This window comes from Musca autumnalis, unplaced genomic scaffold (assembly GCF_047663935.1).
Source record: "Musca autumnalis isolate F117 unplaced genomic scaffold, ASM4766393v1 scaffold_4, whole genome shotgun sequence".
Classification (NCBI taxonomy): Eukaryota; Metazoa; Arthropoda; class Insecta; order Diptera; family Muscidae; genus Musca; species Musca autumnalis.
In genome coordinates this window covers 241,619,833-241,640,800 of record NW_027411977.1, presented here as the reverse complement: position 1 = coordinate 241,640,800, position 20,968 = coordinate 241,619,833, and the positions used below count along the sequence as shown (strand labels likewise).

The 20,968-nt window shown below is 32.8% G+C and overlaps 4 protein-coding genes across 7 annotated transcripts in view; 1 reads left to right on the top strand and 3 right to left on the bottom strand.

Moving 5' to 3' along the window:
* The window catches only part of LOC141403818 (uncharacterized), a 241,152-nt gene that overhangs the window by 147,365 nt on the left and 72,819 nt on the right, over positions 1-20,968 (top strand). The window lies entirely within an intron of this gene.
* Positions 222-8,724, bottom strand: LOC141403781 (uncharacterized). 2 transcript variants are annotated; one of them, XM_073986741.1, is made up of 2 exons: positions 8,022-8,724; positions 222-1,980 (listed from the first exon to the last, which is right to left on the bottom strand). In XM_073986741.1, exon 2 carries the CDS (start codon positions 1,953-1,955, stop codon positions 465-467), a length of 1,491 nt encoding a protein of 496 aa, XP_073842842.1. In that variant the 5' UTR covers positions 1,956-1,980; positions 8,022-8,724; the 3' UTR covers positions 222-464. The 2 variants fall into 2 exon arrangements, with proteins under 2 accessions (XP_073842842.1, XP_073842841.1); XM_073986740.1 differs by lacking the exon at positions 8,022-8,724 and adding an exon at positions 2,726-3,090.
* LOC141403816 (uncharacterized) lies at positions 5,072-9,793 on the bottom strand. 2 transcript variants are annotated; one of them, XM_073986810.1, is made up of 2 exons: positions 9,720-9,793; positions 5,072-7,038 (listed from the first exon to the last, which is right to left on the bottom strand). In XM_073986810.1, exon 2 carries the CDS (start codon positions 6,984-6,986, stop codon positions 5,727-5,729), a length of 1,260 nt encoding a protein of 419 aa, XP_073842911.1. In that variant the 5' UTR covers positions 6,987-7,038; positions 9,720-9,793; the 3' UTR covers positions 5,072-5,726. The 2 variants fall into 2 exon arrangements, with proteins under 2 accessions (XP_073842911.1, XP_073842912.1); XM_073986811.1 differs by having other exon boundaries at positions 9,724-9,782.
* Positions 8,746-16,141, bottom strand: LOC141403778 (uncharacterized). 2 transcript variants are annotated; one of them, XM_073986731.1, is made up of 2 exons: positions 15,979-16,141; positions 8,746-12,717 (listed from the first exon to the last, which is right to left on the bottom strand). In XM_073986731.1, the coding sequence occupies exon 2, from the start codon at positions 10,851-10,853 to the stop codon at positions 9,780-9,782; it is 1,074 nt and encodes a 357-aa protein (XP_073842832.1). In that variant the 5' UTR covers positions 10,854-12,717; positions 15,979-16,141; the 3' UTR covers positions 8,746-9,779. The 2 variants fall into 2 exon arrangements, with proteins under 2 accessions (XP_073842832.1, XP_073842831.1); XM_073986730.1 differs by having other exon boundaries at positions 10,971-12,717; positions 15,979-16,139.

Genomic DNA, 20,968 nt, shown 5'->3' with positions numbered 1-20,968 from the left:
TCTTGTTTTCTCCGAAATTATTGTACCCATGCAATATTGAAAATATAGTAAGCCTCTTTAACTTGTATTTGTTTAAAACTTAACCGCGTTAAGTCGTAATCCAACTAAATCGTAATTCCCGTGAATTCGTAGAATTTGTCTAGACCTATAATAACGTGAATTACGAATTATCAAATTGCAATATTACTTAAAAAGCTCTTGCAATAAGTGAAAAATGAAACTTTTGGAAAGTTTTAATTAACATCTTTATTAAATTCTTTTATTTCATTGTAGTGATTTTTATAAAACTCAAGTCCAATCTTTACATTTCATTGTGGACATTTTTTACGATCTTTTATACCTATGTAAAATCATGTGAGAACACAATTCGAGCAAAATGTCTTATTACACACTTGACATTTGTATATCCGTTTATGATTATTTTCAATATTTTGATAAAATGACTCCACAGAATCACAAAATGTTCAATCAAAATGCTCCAATTCGATGATATCCATGACACTTGAAGATAATTCACAGTCTAAAACCTTTCTTCGTAGTTCATCCTTTTCGTTGGGATGCGACCATTTAATGTGTATCGTTAGATCGAATATTTCCTTATAACATTTTCCACAAGCGGGACATTGGTGTTTATGATTTTCTAAATGTTTAATAAGGCCGGAATGCGTCTTCATAATTATATCACATTTCGGACATTTGTATTTGGTCTGCCTGTGTGCCTCGGACAAATGAATGAGAAATTTCGATCCGTCATTACTTCTAAAACCACATTCTGTGCAGTCATAGCCCGTAGAAGAAGGATGTTTATTTCTCATATGTTTCTGTAGATGATAATTTTCTGTAAAACATCTACCACATATTTCACAATTATGTTTAGCAGATATTTGAATGGAACCCACTTCTGGGTGCATTCTTAAATGCGTAGTAAGGCCTATGTGTGTGGTAAATCCTTTATGACATATTTCGCAGATATGTTCTGAGTCTATAAACGAAGGATGTTTATCTCTCATATGAGCCCGCAGAGTTTTATCTCTTGTATAAGAACAATCACACAGTTCACATTTCTGTTTAGTACGTGTTTGAGCGGAATAAGCTTCTGGATGTTTATTTTTCATATGTAACCGGAGACCTTTTGCTTGTGTATGACACCTACCACATATTTCACATTTATGTTCAGAAGCTACCGGATGTCTCTGGTAAGAATGCGCAGTAAGGCCTTTTTGTGTAGTGAATCTTTTATGACATATTTCGCAGATATACGTTGGATCTATAGACGAAGGATGTTTATTTCTTATATGTGCCAGCAGATTGTAAGATGCTCTATAACATCTACCACATATTTCACATTTGCTTGAGTTTTTGTCTTGACAGATTTTATCTGATTTTTTGCATTTTTGAACTATATTATTTGAAGCCATGCAAACATCCTGAGAATCCTCTTTATTATCATTGATTTCAGAGTGTTTATCATCATTGACTTCAATGCCTTTACTATCCGGCTCACCTTCGTGCACATCAATTATTTCTAATTTGGGCAAGGATATCTGTTGAGTTGTTATATTAGTTGGATGTTGTTGTGTACCACGTTCATGTAGTACTTCATCATGGATAATCGCTTTCGTGCAATCATCAGATTTCCATGTGAGTGATGACGATGAGTAGATGCTAGGTGAATCCTCAGGTAAAAATTCTTCCATTTCATCCACGCCCTCTTCTGTGATTATATCAAATGCTACTTTGCCGACCTTCTCTGGTAAAAATTCTTCCATCCTATCCAAGTCTAATCCGTCTTCTTTGATATCATTTAGAATATTTGTAAAATGTTCAACTTTTGTTGTATTGTACCTTAGTGTATTTGTATTATTGTTACAATCTTCCGGTTCACAATCTTTGGTAATGGGTTCAGTTTTTATGCAAAAGCTTTCCAACATTTTTACTTGGAATATTTTTGTCATCGAAGCACAAAGTATTTAGGGTTGACTGAAAAAAAATCGACAAAAATCGCATGTAAATATTATTAAGTGTCTGTAAAAACATTTAATTTAAATTTAGCCATTAGAAGCAATTTTTTATCAATTTTGCACGGACAAAATCTTTGAAGATATGGCAGCCCTAAACGATGGTTAAGGAAACGGATAAAATATTTTTTGAAAAAAAAAAAACAAAAAATAAAATAATTTTCTTAAATTAATTTATTATTTTCTCTCGTAACTAATTTTGTCTTTATGTAATGTTAGACTATTTAAACTGTCAATCGCATACAATATACGTCAAATAAAATCCAGTGGATTTAGAACTATGATTAATTCGACGGACCTATATACTATGGAATTGATATTAGAAATCGGGTGGATTTATAAGTCTAAACGAACTATTATCAGGCGATTTTCGCACTAAACCAAATATGAATTTTTGGAAGCAAAATATAAAGTTGTTATTCTATGATTACATGCTGTTTATTAATACAAAAAATAAAATATAAATATTTGCATGGCCACATCATTTTATTTGATTCAATGACATTGCAGCCTTTTTTTAATGAATATTTTCTTAGAATTTTCCCAATGTGAAACACTGTGAGAGCAAACCAAATGACACACACTCTCATTACAATCCACAAACAGTCTGCGTTGTTTTTGACATTTCACATGATTGTTTTCATTAATAAACACTGGCTTTTTGTAAAAGGAAAATACAAGAAATAAATATAAATGAATAAATATACCTTGAAGTGATTTGATGAATATTGATTAATAACAATTACAAATTCTGTATTATATATTGTTAAGAAAAAATTAAACAAAAAATAAAAATTTATAACGCGTAGTTACGAAGTGAATAGAGCCGTTCAAACAATGTTTTTCGTCGTTTTAACAAGGCGGAGAGTGGCAACCAGGGATGCCAACTATTCCTAAGCAAAAATCGCTACAGAAAAGTTGTGTTAAAAGCCACCACAAATCTCCACTGACCAAGACCAAAAAGCACTACGAAACTGTGTAAAAACGGAAGAATTTATCAACTGTTACACAGAAAGAGAGAAGTTTAAAAAAATCGCACATACATGTTTATATCCAGTTATTCAATAAAATATCTCAATTCCAATGCTTTTTTGTATTTATGAAATGTATGAATATTTCACTCGCTGCACAATATACTATTTTTTGTTTGCTTTAAAAGTGATGACAGTAAACAATATTGCGTAAAATCGCTACCTTAAACAGCCAAAATCGCTACTGTAGCGATTTAAAATAAAAAATCTCTACAGCTCCTAAAAAGTTGTTTTTGTATGTCAAAAATCACCACTAGTAGCGGGAAAACCACCAACTTGGCATCCCTGGTGGCAACAGGTGCCTGGAGTGTTTACTCTTCAACATGTAGAGAGAATATTTTGTCTGTACGACAGCGACGACCACAGAAATACAACCAAAGCGAAGACATGTATGAACGTATGAGTGAAAAAACCAACAACCACATTAGGGGTTATCATGAACGGCAATTCCCCGTGAATTTTTTCACTTTCTCCCTTAAGTTGCAACGGCGGAAAAACAAAACTCACGGGGAAATTTCATTCATGATAACCCCCATTATGTTTTTGTTTGTTTTCATTTATTTACACTGTACGTGAGAGAGAGAAGCAAATGCAAAAACAACTCAGTGGGCGCCCTCACTATACGATCTAAGCAAAGAAGCTCGTCCCTGCTGTACGATAACCCAAAAGTTTGTACAAATTTATAAAAACTTTTACAAAATGCTGTTCGATAACAAACTTGTAAAGTAAAAGAGAGCGAATTTGCAGAGAATTGTGAGAGAATTTTGGAGAGTTTTGGAAACTTTTGTTACTGAGAACTTACAAGTTTTTGCAAGCAAAATTTTCCTTGTAACTCTTATGTTACACGCTAAAACTTTCATACGAAACTTTCCCATTATTTTGGCGTTCATAAATCGAGTTCAATACAAAAGTACTTTTATGTAATTACTGTAATGGGGAACTCGACCTAATACCCTAGACAGACGGCAGCGTTAATTTGCATTAACTGCCTTAATTCAAATTAATTCGTACATTATCCACATTCTTAATGCACAAAATCAAAGGAAATTTAAACTGAATTTAGCAATTTCAATATGGCAATGCTGTTGAAAATCAATTGTCTTTTGTCAAATTTCCATGTTTAAGAAAATAAAAAGGGAAAGCAAATCAGCAATTTTCGCGTTTCTTCAAAATAAGTAGTGGTCTTTCGCGAGTAGAATAGCAGCTAATAGTTTTTCACGCCTTCTAACGAATCTCTTTTTCAAATTTTTATTTTCACAAAAAATTTCATTACCCACCATACCAATTCTATCGAAAATTATATCTTCCTCAAATGTTTTTTAAAGTTTTGCAATATTTTTATAATATTAAAAAGACTCAAAAATATCGCGAATAAATTAAATTTATTTTTGCTTCATCGTGGTGAAAAGATCAAAAGTAGAAAGTGTATTTGTTTCGCATATTTTGGCGAACTTTTGTAAAGCTTTATGAAATGGTCTGCTGGGTACAAACAAACAACACAAACAGCTGTTTCATAAATGTAGATACTATCGTCTGTCAGGGTGAAAAATTAATTCAAATTAGGAAATTTTTAATGCAAATTAACTCTGCCGTCTGTCTAGGGTATAAGAACGCCAAAATAATGGGAAAGTTTCGTATGAAAGTTTCAGCGTGTAACATAAGAGTAAGAATTTGCAAGTTTGATCAGCTGATTTAAATTCGAATGTTTTGTGGCGGACTTTGCAATTCTTGGCAAAAATATAAACAAAGATTTGGTTATTAAAATAATTACTTATTTTGAAGAAAAAAAAATTATTTTGTAATTTGTGATGATTGTTTTATTTCTAATGTATCAAATCCCAGCAAAAAACGGCGCATCCATGGAGTAGGAGGAACACTATGTGGACGGCCAGCCGTTAATTTATGATATGGAAAGATTATTATTTTTGTAGCAATGGATAATTAAAAAATTGTCGTATACAATCTTCGACTGTTAAATTAAATCTTATCCGCCAAACGTCTTGTTTGTCAAATCAGCTGACTTCTTGCAAGTTTTTGCAAATTGTTGTTCGATAACATTCTGCAAATTTTTAGCTTCGAGAGAGTAAAATAAGTGGAGAGAAATTACTGAGAACTTGCTGAGTACTTTTTACTTGCGAAGTTATCGTGAAAAATGAAAGTTTTGGAAAATTTTAATTAACATTTTTATTAAATTCATTTATTTCATTTCAGTGACTTTTATAAAACTCAAGGCATAGACAAATAAACCCTCTCGCCATAGACTAATGAAGACATAGACGTCGGATCACTCAATTTTTCCGCGGTCAAGTCACGCAAACCCGAAAACTCAAAAAAGTTCACAGACGATTTATGGGGAAAATTGTAATATTTTCTTGGATATTTTTATCTGAGAATATAGTTCGCTTCAAAAACTATCCCCATGTAGTCTTTTGTCAGAACAAAATATTTGTTAAGTTGTCTTTTTTTGGCATTTTATATTGAGTTTCTTAGTTACCACACTCAATTCGAACATAGTCGGTGAGAGCATTCCGGCGTCTATGTCTTCATTAGTCTATACATTGTGGAAATTTTTTATGATCTTTATACGTATGTATGTACATTTGTGTATCCGTTTATGATTATCATCAATATTTTGATGAAATGACTCCACAGAATCACTTGGGTGTTGACAATATTTTTAATCAAAATGCGCCAGTTTGATTATATCCATGACACTTGTAGATAATTCACTGTCTGAAACCTTTTTTTGCAGTTCCTCCTTTTCGTTGGGATGCGACCATTTAATGTGTATCGTTAGATCGAATAATTCCTTATAACATTTTGCACAAGCGGGACAATGGTGGCCATGATTTTTTAAATGTTTGATGAGGGTGGACTGCTTCCTCATAATTATACCACATTTCGGACATTTGTATTTGGTTTGCCTGTGTACCTCGGAACGAACTTTTGGATGAAATTTTACATGCTTAGTGAGTCCTCCTGCTGTGGTAAATTTTTTCTGACATATTTTGCAGATATGCTCTGTATTTATAGACGAAGGATGTCTATTTCTTATATGTACCTGGAGACTTTTCTGTTTAGTACGTGTTTGAGTGGAATGAGTTTTTGGATGTTTTTTTCTCATATGTGCTTGAAGAGCTTTTGATCGTATATGATAACTACCACATATTTCACATTTATGTTCAGTAGCTACCGGATGCCTCCGGTAAGAATGCGTAGAAAGTCCTATTTCTGTGGTAAATTTTTTATGACATATTTTGCAAATATGCTCTGTATTTATAGACAAAGGATGTTTATTTCTTATATGTTCCCGGAGAGTATGAGGTCCTCTATAACAACTACCACATATTTCACATTTATGTTCAAATTTTGTAATATTTTTATCTTCACAGGTTTTATCTGATTTTTTGCATTTTGGAACAATAAAAACATGCCGAGAATCTTCTTTATTATTGTTGATCTTAGAGTGTTCATCATCACTGACTTCAATACCTTTACTATCCTGCTCACCTTCGTGCACATCAATTATTTCTAATTTAGGCATGGATATCTGTTGAGTTGTTATATTAGTTAGATGTTGTTGTGTACCACGTTCATGTTGTACATCATCATGGATAATAGCTTTCGTACAATTATCAGATTTCCATGTGGGTGATGACGGTGAGTAGATGCTAGGTGAATTCTCAGGTAAAAATTCTTCCATTTCATCCACGTCCTCTTCTTTGATTTGATCAAATGCTACTTTGTCGACCTTCTCTGGTAGAAATTCTTCCATCCTATCCAAGTCTAATCCATCCTCTTTGATATAATTTAGCATATTTGTCAAATGTTCAACTTTTGTTGTATTGTACCTTAGTGTATTTGTACCATTGTTACAATCTTCCAGTTTATAATCTTTGGCAATGGGTTCAGTTTTTATACTAAAGCTTTCCGACATTTTTACTTGGAATATTTTAATTATCTACGAAGTACGAAGTATTTTGGGTTGACTGTAAAAAAAACAAAGATTTCTCATGTAAGTCCATATTGGCTCACCTCTCTCTCCATCAAACTGACAATTGCCGCAAGGAAAATGGCCTAATGTAAATTGGGACTTAATTAATGCTAACAGCCGGGATATTGTAAAAAAATATTTTAATTGTTTGTTATTTTTTTTACTTTATTCTTTTTCAATAATAATACTCTACATTTTACTATGATATTACTAGTATTACTAGTGGATTCGATCGCGGTTGTCTGTTAAAGGACCGAAAATTTATCCTTTGGTTAATCCGTTTCCGTATAATAACTGAAGCATAATTTAATTTGCGCTCATAATTATATGTGTCTATAATGTTTAAACAAAGACATTTTTTATGTTACATGTTCTGATTATGAATAAAAGTATGGGGTGGGTAAGTGCTTGCAACAACATTCAATTTTGATTTAATAATTTAAATTAAATTTAACAATTTTAATTTTCACCAGCAAAATCTTTAAAGATATGGCAGCACTATTTTGCTTTTCAAAAGTTGTTTTAATAAAATATTAAAACAACGACTATGGGATAATGGCAGCACAAACGATGGCTAAGGAAACGGGTAAAAGAATCAGTAGTTCCTCGTCTCGTAGAAAAAAATTTCACTTTATGTTCAGATTTACATTAGGCAAATTTCCCGCTAATCGTAAAAACCGCCATAAAGTTTTTATTCTACAATCATGTGCTATTTAATAATAAAAACATATAGTTAATGCTATTAAATGAATATCTTTTGAAACGGCAATAACATTGCCGCATTTTTTACCGAATATTTTCTTTATAGAATTTCTCCCAATGTGAAACACTGTGAAAGTAAACAAAATTACACACTCTCTCATTACCATCCACAAACCGTCGGCTGTGTTTTGACATTTCACATTACTTCTTGATAAACATTTTCTATTCTAAGGGGTAATACACTAATGTTAAAAAAATATATATACATAAATATACCTTGAAGTTGATGTCAGCTGATGAATATTGTTTAATAATACTTATTTATTGTCAATTTATTATATTTTGCTATAAAATTCAACAAAACAATAAAAGTAAATAATGCGTAGGTACGAAGTGAAGAATAGTGCCGTACAAACTATGCGTTGACAACAGAGTTTGAAAGTGAGAGAGAGAGAGGGAATTGCCATTGAATCAATCAGGGATGCCAACTGTTCAGAGGTAAAAATCGCTACAGCCACATACGCACCATAGGTCTGTAGCGATTTTTACCTTAAAACAGTTGATATTCCTGCTAAAACAGTGTGTTTTGTACGTCAAAAATCACCACAAGTAGCGGGAAAACCACCAACTTGGCACCCCTGGAATCAATGCCAGTGACTGACTGGTGTGTTTACTCGTGAATGTCTAGGGAGAATAGTATTAGGCCTGTTCGATAACTTCGCAAGTAAAAAGTATTTGTAAGTTCTTGCAAGTACATGCAAATACTTCCCATTTCTCTTTTATCGGTTTGCATTTACGAAATTCACTCGATTTGAACTGTCAATTCCATTGCTTAAATGTCAAATGAAATCCAATGGATTTCAGATGAGTTTTCATTTGACGTATACGCAAAGGAATTGACAGTTAAAATCGAGTGGATTTCGTAAATGTAAACCAATCATTAGATCGAATATGTCCTCATATTCGGGATGGCTATGAATTCTAAAATGTTTTCTAATGGCTATATCACACCATATGCTTTTTCACATGTATGTTGCCATTTTGGGTATACTAGTATACAGACCGGCTGATGTCATACATGTGAAAAAGCATATGGTGTGATATAGCCATAAGGCCAGATTGCGGCTTCACAAGTAGAGTATGCAAAACTCATATTCAAACACCCTTCAAATAAAATCGTTATTTATTGCAGATAAAATTTCAAACGGTAACTTTACTAAACTTTATGTTTCTGAACATTAGAGGCCTCCGCAATGATATTCAAGTACAAAAAGTCACACTTTACCTAGAAAAATCCTTCAAAAAAAGCAAAAATTTACTTCCTTACCCTGCGTTTACACATGACAGGACAGTTGGCTTCATGTACTGCTAATGTCTTCGAATATGAATTTTGCCTCGACTCTGAACGCCATCTACCTTAAATGATGGAACTAGTTAAAATATATTTTTGTTTCATGTAAATTATTCTTAAATATTCTATATTCAATAAATTAATGCACTTATTTCTGCCATATCTGCTATAAATCATAGACTAATGAAAATATAGACGACGGAATGCTATCACCGAGTATGTTCGAATTGAGTGTTGTGAAAAAGAAACTCAAAATAAAATGCCAAAAAATACAAGTTAATAAATATTTTGTTCTGGCAAAAGGCTACTTGGGGTTAGTTTTTGATGGGAACTATATCCTCAGATAAAAATATCCATGAAAATATTGCCATTTTCCGCAAAAATCGTCTTCGAACTTTTTTGAGTTTTCGGATTTGAGTAACTTGATTGCGGCAAAATTGAGTATTCCTTCGTCTATATTGTCATTAGTCTATGCTATAAATAACGATTTTACTCATTTTTGAAGGGTGTTCGAATATGAGTTTTGCATACTGTATGTCGCATTTACCACATTTGGATTTTGGTATCAGCCCGGTTCAATGAATGCGAAATTTCTGTTTATCATTCTGCACAGTCATACGTACGTACGTCCATTCTATAAACTCGTTGCTATAGATTCGGCGCCTGATTACCGGCGACTTCGTTTAGTGCACCTTTGTACAATGCAAATCAAGATCAAGTTTTGTGATAAATTTCTTATGACAAATTTCGCAGATATACTCATGTTTTTTTCTTATATGTTCCCGGAGAGTTTTTCTTTTTGTATAATATCTACCACATATTTCACAACTAAGTTTAGTAGACGCTTGAGTGGTATGAACTCCTGGATGCTTTTTGGAATAATGCATATCAAGGTGTATTTGGGCGGCAAATCTTTGATGACATATTTCGCAGATATACTCTGTATCTATAGACGAAGGATGTTTTTTTCTTATATGTGACCGGAGACTTTGAGATTCTGTATAAAAACTGCCACATATTTCACATTTATGTTCAGTAGTCGTTTGATGCTTCCGGGTAGAATGCCTAACAAGACCTTTTTGTGTGGTAAATCTTTGATTGCAAGTTTCGCAAATATACTCGGTATCTATAGACAAAGGATGTTTTTCTCTCATATGTCTCTTTAGACTACAATCTCTTGTAAAAGAACTAGCACATAGTTCACATTTATGTTCATTAGGGATCTGAACTGAACGGGTAGATGAAATATCAGATCTCTCTTTATTATCACTGACGTTTGCGTCTGTATCACCAATGACCACAAGGTCGTCTTCGCTATCATCATCTTCTGTGTGCACATCCATTAATTCCAATTTGGGTAGGGATATTTGTTGAGTTGTTGTATTAGTTAGATGTTGTTGTGCAACATGTTGATGCTGTACTTCATCGTGGGTAATTTCTTCCGTTCGATCATCAGTTTTCCATGTGATTAATGACGGTGAGTAGAAGCTGGGTGAATCCTCTGGCAAAAATTCCTCCATTTCATCCACATCCTGTTTTTTGATTACATCAATTGTGTATTCATTGACATTCTCTGGTAAAAATTCTTCCATTTTATCCAAGTCGTCTAGTTCATCTCTCTTAATGTGAATTCCAATATTTGTAAAATGTTCAACATTTGTTGCACTGTAGCCTAGTTTATAAGCATCATTGTTAGAATCTTCCGGTTCATAATCATTGGTAAAGGGTTCAGTTTTTATAGAAACATTTCCCGACATCTTTACTTTGAATATCTTATATTTCGATTAAGGAAAACAAGATCTTACTACCATGTGTATTAGGGCTGTAAAATAAAAACAAAAAAATATATACGTAATTACTTTCAAGTTTTTGTAACTTTATTATTTTTTCTTTTATATATTAATTTCGTAATTTTTAAGACAATTTGAAGGTTTTTTTATTTTCACGGTCAAAACTGTCCATGTTCTATATGGCAACCCTAAGCGACGGCGCACAGTGGTTCGGAATCGCGTTTTCCATGTCAAAATTCCTAACTGATAAAGATATTTTCATAATTCTTTTTTTGGTTCAACAGATAATACAATCAGATTTTTGTTTGGATGTTGATTTTTCATATGTACCCGGAGACCTTTTGCGTGTGTATGACAACTACCACATATTTCACATTTATGTTCGGTAGCTACTGGATGTTCCCGGTAAGAATGTCTAGTAAGACCTATTTGTGTGGTAAATCTTTTATGACATATTTCGCAAATATACTCTGAATCTGTTGACGAAGGATGCTTCTTTCTTATATGTGCCCGGAGAGTTCTAGATTCCATATAACAACTACCACATATTTCACATTTATGTTTAGTATCTACTGGGTGTTTATGGTAGGAATGTCTTTCAAGGCCGGCTTGTGTCATAAATCTTCGATAACAAATTTTGCAGATATAGTCTGAATCATTGGGCGGATGTTTCTTTCTCATATGCTCCTGGAGATATTGAAATTTCCCATAACAACTATCACATAGTTCACATTTATATTCAGTAGGTTTAGGAGATTCTGGATGCATCATGATAAAGTGCGCCTTAAGACCCAGTTGTGTGCTAAATCTTTTATCACATATTTCACAGACATGCCCTGTATCCAGAGAGAAAGAATGTTTATTTTTCATATGTCTTCGTAGAGTTTTATCTTCTGTAAAACAACTACCGCATAGTTGACATTTGAACATAGATTCTGTATCAGTAAAGAAAGAATGTTTATTTTCCACATTTCTCTGTAGATTGTTATCTTCTGTAAAAGAACTATCACATTGTTCAGAATTATGTTTAGTAGGTATTTGAGTCGAATGAACTTCTAGATGTGTCCGATTATAATGCCTATCAAGACCTTGTGATGTGGTAAATCTTTGATTGCAAATTTCGCAGATAAACATGGTATCTATAGACGAAGGATGTTTATTTCTCATATGCGCCAGGAGAGATCTATGTTGCACATAACAACTACCACATATTTCACATTTATGTTTAGTATGTTTTTGTGCTACTGGATGCATTGTGGAAGAATGCTGATCAAGGCTTCTTTGTGAGCTAAATCTTTGAGAACATATTTCGTTGGCGTCTGTATCACCATTGATTTCAGGGCCTTCACTATCATTCTCGTCGGTGTGTACATCCATTAATTCCAATTTGGGTAAGGATATCTGTTGAGTTATTGTACCAATTTGATGTTGTACTTCAGCATGAGTAATAACTTCCGTACGATCATCAGTTTCCCATGTTAGAGATGACGGTGAGTAGATCCTTGGTAAGTTCTCTGATAAAAATTCGTCCTTTTCATACACGTCCTCTTTTTTGATTTTCACAATTGTGGATTCATCGACATTCACTGGTAAAAATTCTTCCATTTTTTCAAAGTTTAGTTCATCTTTTTTAATATGAATTCCCATATTTGTAAAATTTTCAAGATTTGTTGCACTGTAGCTTAGTGTATTTGCATCATTGTTAGAATCGTCCGGTTCATAATCATTGGCAAAGGGTTCAGCTTTAATGGAAAAATTTTCCGACATCTTTACTTTGAATATCTTACTTTTCAATTAAAGAAAAGAAGGTCTTACTACAATGTTTTTAGGGCTGTAAAATAGAAACAAAAATTACATACGTAATTATATTAAAGTTTTTGTAACAATATTTATTTTTTATATTAACTTCGTATTATTTTTTTAAACAATTTGAAGGGTTTTTATTTATTTTAACGGGCAAGAACAATATATGGCGACGGCGCACAGTGGTTCAAAATCGCTCTTTCCTGGTCAAAATTCTGCAAGTTTTCAACTGTAAGAGATAGTTTTTGATGGGAACTATATCCTCAGATAAAAATATACAAATATAAAAAATAAACAATTTTCTTGAAAATGTTTTTTTTTTTTAATTAAAAATTTGTTCGATATTTAAAAAATACTCCTGGGTTTTCATTAAACTTATATAAAAAGTCATATACCTACTTATAAAAATTCAACTTGTTCGACGTTTTTTTTTTCTAAATATTTTCTTCAAACATTTTCTTCCAAAGTGAACCACTGTGATAGCAAACCAGAATACACACACTCTCATTACCCGCCACAAACACAAGCTCTGTTCCTTTACGTGCAATAATCTTCAAGTTTTACCACTTTTTACCCTTTACTAGATTGAAGCATACAATTGATATGAGAGCAGTTCACAACTTTTGCTACTTTTGCCACTTTTACCATTTTTAAAAGTAAAGGAACATACCAACAGTGTGTGGTGTTTTGATTTCCTTTATCAACATTAGCTTCGTTCCAGAACTATAAAGTTTTTACACATTTAACACATTTTGCACATTTTTACCCGAAATGCGTTCCCGTACAGCAAAAAAAGTTTCAAAATGTTCAATTCTCTTTGAACAAAAATGGCGCTGAATAGCCTTCTCTTTAGACATTTTTTACACGACAAATTTGAGCGAGGAAAAATGTTCAACATGTTTGCTGCCTTCTAATTGGATGACACGGCGACTTTGACATTTGTTCCAGATTTTTTGACGTTTCCGTACATTTTGGAAAAATGTGTGCGTTGAACTCATTTCTCATTTTCTTTTTTGCACATTTGACCATTAAAAAAATTACTGGGACGATGCTACTTTCTTTTTTAATATTAAAAATTAATATACCTTGGAATTTGAAGTGAACTGATGAATATTGTATAATAACACTTATTTATTGTTAATTTATTATATTTTATTATAAACTTCAACAAAAAAATAAAATAAAATAACGCGTAGGTTCGAAGTGAAGAATGGTGCGCGCCAAACTATGCACTCTCTGTTGTAGATTGAACAAGAGACCCACGTTGTGTCAACAAAGTGAGTGAGAGGCACAATTACCAAGGTAGATGTAGCAGCCCAGCAGCCCAGTCGATTGAATTTTCAAACAAAAATACAACAAATTTTGACATTTGAAGAGGTTTTTTGTTTCGCCGCGGCAATTGTGCCATGTTATTGTGTGAGTGCATAGGATTTCAACGATCTTCTTTTGCCTGACATTGGCTCAGATCAATTTTGTTGTTACTTTTTTATGACCTCTATAATCCATGTTCAAAACTAAAGTTTATTATGTTGAAAAATTACTGCCTGAGTTTTTTACCTGTATCTCATATAATATTCCGAGATTTCGAAAATATAATATTTTTATAATGGTTAAAGTAATAAAAGGGCGAAATGTAAAAAATGAGCTACACATAGAAATTTATTATAAAAGTTCGGGAACGGAAAAATGTCAAAAAAACTGGAACAATAGTCAAAGTCGGCCATGTTACTATTTTTTATACGCTCAAATTTTTCGCGTAAAAAGTTTCGACGATATTTATCAGAATAATTATTTTTTTTTACGTTTAGTTGTTGTTTATTCGACCTTTTTGGTTTTATTAAAACAGTTGTATTTGTTGTTGAGCTTTAGGCCATATTGTGTATTTTATTTACTTTCCAATATTTCGCAATTGATTAAATTGCATCTTCAGGGGATATGTAAAACTTAATTTAGCGTCAAAATTACTTAAAAACTATGACAGACTTCATCGTCGTCGTCGAGCGTAATATTTACACAAAGATTTTGTTTTTTTAATTTTTGTTGTAAATATTAACTCAGTTATTCACTATCAAATACAAGTGTTTTTGTTGCATCAGATTTTAAAAAAATGTTGCAAAAAATTATCTTCATATTTGTTTAAATGTTAAATGCATTCGTAATGAAACTGGACAAGATTTATATTCAATTAATAGCAGAGGGTGGGATTTAAATTATAAAAATTAGTTTGGGATCTGGAGGTACTTAGTTACATAGCAATAAATTTTCAAAAAATTAATTTTTTTGTGTTTTTATGGGTTGTACGCGCTTGTTCCATAGAGTGCATCTTGTAAACTTGGCCGAACTTAGGTTTGATTATTTTTTGGGGAATGCAAATTGGACTCTCTGGATACGGAATAACCACATTAGGGCTGCATATATTTGCAAACCTTTTGATGACTGCACTTTTAAAATAAGAGATTTTGCACGAAATTCATACAAATTTAGCTGTGTATTTGTGTGGGAGCTAAATCAAAATATGGACCTATCTTGAGAAATGTTTGCAAGGAGGATTTCTACCCCCGGAGACACTATAATACCATATTATAGCTAAATATGTTATTAAATATGGGATAACAAGTAAAAATTCAACGAATGGGGGGTACCATAAAATGGGCTACATCGAAACATAAATACGTGTTGAAAATGTTTTGTAAGAAGATTTTATACGTAGTGAGAACACGGAATGCAAAATTACAGCCAAGTTGGTTTAAAAATGTGGACATGATATTCAAAATACCTTAAATTGCGAGGTACGGTTACATGGGGGCTACATCAAAACGTGCACCTATGTCCATAATTTTTGGTGAAAATATTTTTTGACCATTAGGAACCATAATTACAGGTAATTTGCAACGAAATTGTGGCTTAAATCCTCAAAATACCGAAAATCTTAAGTACCGTTATATAGGGGCTATATCAAAATATTAGCCGATATTGTTCATATTTGGCCCATTATTACCAACAGGTACAAGCAGAGTTTGTGCCAAATTTCAGTGACGTATCTCAATTCGTTTGCAAGTTAATAATTTCGCGCCGCTAGATCAGTGCTTTCGACCACCGTGCGCCGTTTTCTTTAAACAATTTCCTCCAATGTGTAACACTGTGAGAGCAAACCAAATAACACACACTCTCATTACCATCCACAAACAGTCTGCGGTGTTTTTGACATTTCACTAATTCGTTTCTTTGTTGGACAGACACTTTCTTTTAAAGGGGTAATAAACGCAATATAAAAAATAAATATACATACCTTGAATTTGAGGTGAGCTGATGATTATTGTTTAATAACACTTATTTGTTGTTAATTATTATATTTTGTTATAAACTTCAACACAAAAATTAAAAGTAAACAACGCGTAGGTACGAAGTGAAGAATGTTGCCGGCCAAACTATTCTCTGTTGTCGTTTTAACAAGAGACCTATGTTGTGTCAACAAAGTGATTGAGAGAGAAGAGAAGTTGTTATTGTGTATGGTACAATTACCAAGGTAGATGAATCAGGCCAGCTGATTGAATTTGAAATGATAAAATAAGTTGTAATTTGAATTCTTATAAATTTTTTTATTGTTATTATTTCCCAAAGCGTCTACCATAGTAATGCTTGGTTTACATTTACGAAATCCACTCGATTTCAACTGTCAATTCCTTTGCGTATACGTCAAATGAAAACTCATCCAAAATCCATTGGATTTCATTTGACGTTTAAGCAATGGAATTGACAGTTGAAATCGAGTGGATTTCGTAAATGTAAACCTAGCCTAATTCTGCCATGTCATTGTGAGTGCATGGGATTTCAATTATCTTCTTTTGCCTGATACATATTGGCTTAGAATCTAAGCCAATATCACTCACTCTATTCTATTTTGTTTCTACATTTTTATTACCTCCATAACGCATATTCGAAACTAAAGTTTATTATGTTGCAAAATAATTGCCTGAATTTTTTACCTGGATCTCCCCTAGAATCACCCAGATTTTGAAATTTTATCAATAAATTACTACCTAACAATGTTTTTACGTGAAATAAGACGGTTGTTGTTCACAACTATCGAGAAGTGTTGATACCTTTCGTACGATCATCAGATTTCAATGTGAGTGATGACGGTGAGTGAGTGAGATGCTAGGTGAATCCACAGGTAAAAATTCTTCCATTTTATCCACGTCTTCTTCTTTGATTATATCAAATGCTAATTTGTCGACCCTCTCTGTTGATACCTCTTTAAACGATTTGATCAGAATAATTTTATTTTAACTTGTAGAAATGTCTAAAGGTAGAGTTACATTAGGCAAATATTTGCTCCAGCGACCGGTATTGTGCGCTTACTGAGAGCAAGTTAGCATAAATTCAATGTATTATTAACACCACTTGATCTCAGTAAGCGCCCAATGCCGGTCGCTGGAGCAAATATTTGCCTAATGTGACCTTACCTTAAGTCAACATATCACCCAATTATATGCCAGCAAACATGCTGCTGAATTCTACTCAATCAAATTTGTTTAAAAAATTCGAAAAAAAAATATTTATTGATAGTACTATTTTGGGGGTTCTGAAACACAGCCTATAATAACCGTATATTGGTGGGCATTTTGGCATTTGGTCCCCCTAGATAATTTGTCATCATTTTTGAAGAATATTAATTTGCCACAATATAAAAGCTGTGATTGCTTCGCATTGTTGTTTCCGAAATTATTGTACCCATGCAATATTTAAAATATAGCAAGCCCATTTAACTCGTAGTTGTTTAAAATTTAACCCCGTTAAATCGAAATCCCGCTAAATCGTAATTCCCGAGAATTCGTAAAATTTGTCTGAACTTAGGTATAATAACAAATTATCGTCAATTACGAATTATCAAATTGCAATATTACTTAAATAGCTCTTGCAATAAATGAAACTTTTGGAAAATTTGAATTAAAATTTTTATTAAATTCATTTATCTCATTTGAGTGACTTTTATAAAACGCAAGGTCAATCTTTACATTTCATTATTGACATTTTTTACGATCTTTATACCTATGTACAGTGATGCCAGATTTGCCGATTTATCGGCATTTTGCCGATTTTTAGTCCAAAAAAATAGAAATGCCGATTTGCCGATTTTTACCCCTAAATTGCCGATTTTTAGTTAAGGCAACTTGTTCACACAAAATGTCCGTTTTGTATGAAAATTGTGGTTGCTAGAACTAATTTGGTACAATAACAAAGACAACTATATCGTCAAGAGTAGTTTGATTAATAATAATAACATTTTTTACATATTATAAAAACAGTTTGAATTTTCTTGATTACCAAAACATGTACTTCAGTATATAAGCCAAGGAAATTGTTCAAAAAACGAAATTGTCGAAAAGTGGGTTAGTGGAAATAATTAAAAACTGCACAAACTTTTACATTGAACTTTGTTGTCAGATTTCGAAGCGGATTAATTTAGAAAAAAATGTTAAGTGCCTAGCTTCAATAAATCAAAGTTTTATAATAAATGGCATAGAAGATTCATTTTTCGACATCATAAAATAATACGAATACTTTATAAACTTAAACGAAAAGCAAGAATAACGCGAACTTTCACGTTTATATTTCAGAAATTTGTTTAAAGATAAAAACGTAGAGTTGCTAGAATTTTGGAAAACAGTGTGTGAATTAATATGTGCAAATTCTGAACCATTATTTCCTATATTGTCCAAATTTATTAAACATATTTTAGTCTAGCCACATTCTTCAGCAAGTGTGGAAAGAGTTTCTGGCCAAGTAAATTTGAATAAAAACAAGTGCCGAAATCGATTAGTTATGGACTCGATGGATGGAATTCTCTTTACTAAAGACTACTTAAAATTAAATAAGTCTGTTATAATGTTGTCATTAAAAATGATTTGTAACAAATATTTATTACAAAATATTTATTACAGAAATTTAATTTAATTGTAAACCAACGTTTCAAAATTCCAATACAACTAGTAATAAAGTGTCAGTCGGCTTTGCTGACAGAGGTATACCTTCAGCCTATGTGAATTGAATCTTTCTTCTACGGACAGATCGAATGTTTTTAAGGTCTTTTCAGAATTTTGCGGCCATTTTAAGACATTTGAACTTGCCGAAAAATGTGGATTAAAATTTAAAATCAAAAGTGTTGTGGAGGTGGTACTTAAAGCAATGGACCGACATGAGAGTTATATCTTTTCGATAGATATCGCGCCCACTAGTCATTTCAGTGGGTCATCGTATAACTTTTGGAATCGGTTGATCAGTTCGAGAATTATCGTGCTCTACAGCCACTACATTTGGTGCCATAGGGGTTGTTACACCTCTCGGGCTATATTCTCAAGAAGTATGGAAAAAGCTTTTACCGTCATAATGGAGGCAGCGTATACAATTTGTTGCAACAAAAACCAAAGCGATTCGAGAGCAGGCCCTAAACTGAACTTATCCGAAATTTTGTGTGAAAGGTTCCCGAAGGAGAGGACCGATTGAGTGCGTATTGGAACCTCATCTAAGTCTGGTAGACATTTCACGATGTGCAAAGTATGGACCAAATAGGTTACTCTCTTCAAGAGTTATCGTACGCAAAAATTTGGAGTGGACCGATATTGCCCATTTTCGAACTTAAACTTAGTTTGGACAAAATATTACGAAAGCCAAACTTTGGAAAAAATCGGCCCATCCGTTCGAGAGTTATCGTGCGCCCCAGTCATCCAGACAGACAGACGGGCGACTCCAAATTGTCTGAAACACATTTCGTCCAAACATACTTGGGGTCTAAAACCATTATTTCGATGAGGCACATTTTGCCCTTATAGAAGTTTATATACCCTCGTTAGCATAAATGCTGAGGGTATTAAAACAGTCACCTTATTAATTAATCGCTTAAGACAATACTTGTATACGTTTTGTTTAGCTTGACTGAATTGAAAATATATTGATCTCATATATACACGTACTTATAAATATATACTACATATGCATATGGTAAAACCATTTATTTTCATACATATTTTGAATTATTGCCTTGGTTTATGAATTTTGGTTTTTGAATTATTGCCTTGTTTTATGAACTGTTAATTGTTTTGTTGTACTTAAAATGTTATTTTTTAAACTTATGCTTATTAAATAAAGCGATAATTTGAACTGAAATAAATGTTTTTTAATTTGCCGATTTTTTGCCGATTTTCAAAATTTTTTGCCGATTTTGGCACCCGAAAAGTGCCGATTTTCGACCAAACTTATCTGGCATCCCTGCCTATGTATGAAAATTCATGTGAGAACACAATTCGGCAGTCGAGCGAAATGTCATATTACACTCTTGACATTTGTGTATACATACGTTTATGATTATCATCAATATGTTGATGAAATTACTCCACAGAATCACTTGGGTGTTGACAATATTTTCAATCAAAATGCGCCAGTTCGATTATATCCATGACGCTTGCAGATAATTCACTGTCTGAAACCTTTTTTTGCGGTTCATCCTTTTCGTTGGGATGCGACCATAGACTAAAGCTGCAAACACATACAACGTTTGGGTAAAGTTTTGTGTCGTTTTGGCCGTTTTAACACTGTTGGGCATGATGCCGAAAAATTCAAATTCATTTGAAATATATGCCGACAAACAGATAAACGCTGGACTTTGGTGTCGTCGTCGCCCTGTTGTTGTTGTTTTTTCTCGACGCCCAACGCAAAACTTTAATCAAACGTTGTATCTGTTTTCAGCTTAATGAATTTATAGACGACGGAATGCTCTCATCGAGTATGTTCGAATTGAGTGTGGTAACTAAGAAGCACACTATAAAATGCCAAAAAATACAAGTTATGGGTACTTTACACGATATGTATTTTACATATGGGTTGTCACTTTGCGTATACATTTTGTATATAAAAAGTGACAACCCATATGTAAAATACATATCGTGTAAAGTACCCATTAACAAATATTTTGTTCTGGCAAAAGACTATATGGGGTTAGTTGTTGATGGGAACTATATTCTCAGATAAAAATATCCAAGAAAATATTGTCATTTTCCCCAAAAATCGTCTTCGATCTTTTTTGAGTTTTCGGGTTTGTGTTACTTGACCGCGGAAAAATTGACTAATTCTTCATCTATAAATTCATTTGTCTATGCTTATAGCTTGTTTTTCAACTTCCAGTGGCCATAGGATTACAAGTAATTCAGTGCGAATTACTCCCATTATTTTCGGAGGATTTTTTTGTTGCTGGGGACCTAATGTATATCCACTTTTTAGTC

Excerpts from the sequence above, each read along its gene's own strand:
- LOC141403781 (XM_073986741.1), bottom strand. The coding sequence starts at position 1,955 with ATGACAAAAATATTCCAAGTAAAAATGTTGGAAAGCTTTTGCATAAAA.
- LOC141403816 (XM_073986810.1), bottom strand. The coding sequence starts at position 6,986 with ATGTCGGAAAGCTTTAGTATAAAAACTGAACCCATTGCCAAAGATTAT.
- LOC141403778 (XM_073986730.1), bottom strand. The coding sequence starts at position 12,653 with ATGTCGGAAAATTTTTCCATTAAAGCTGAACCCTTTGCCAATGATTAT.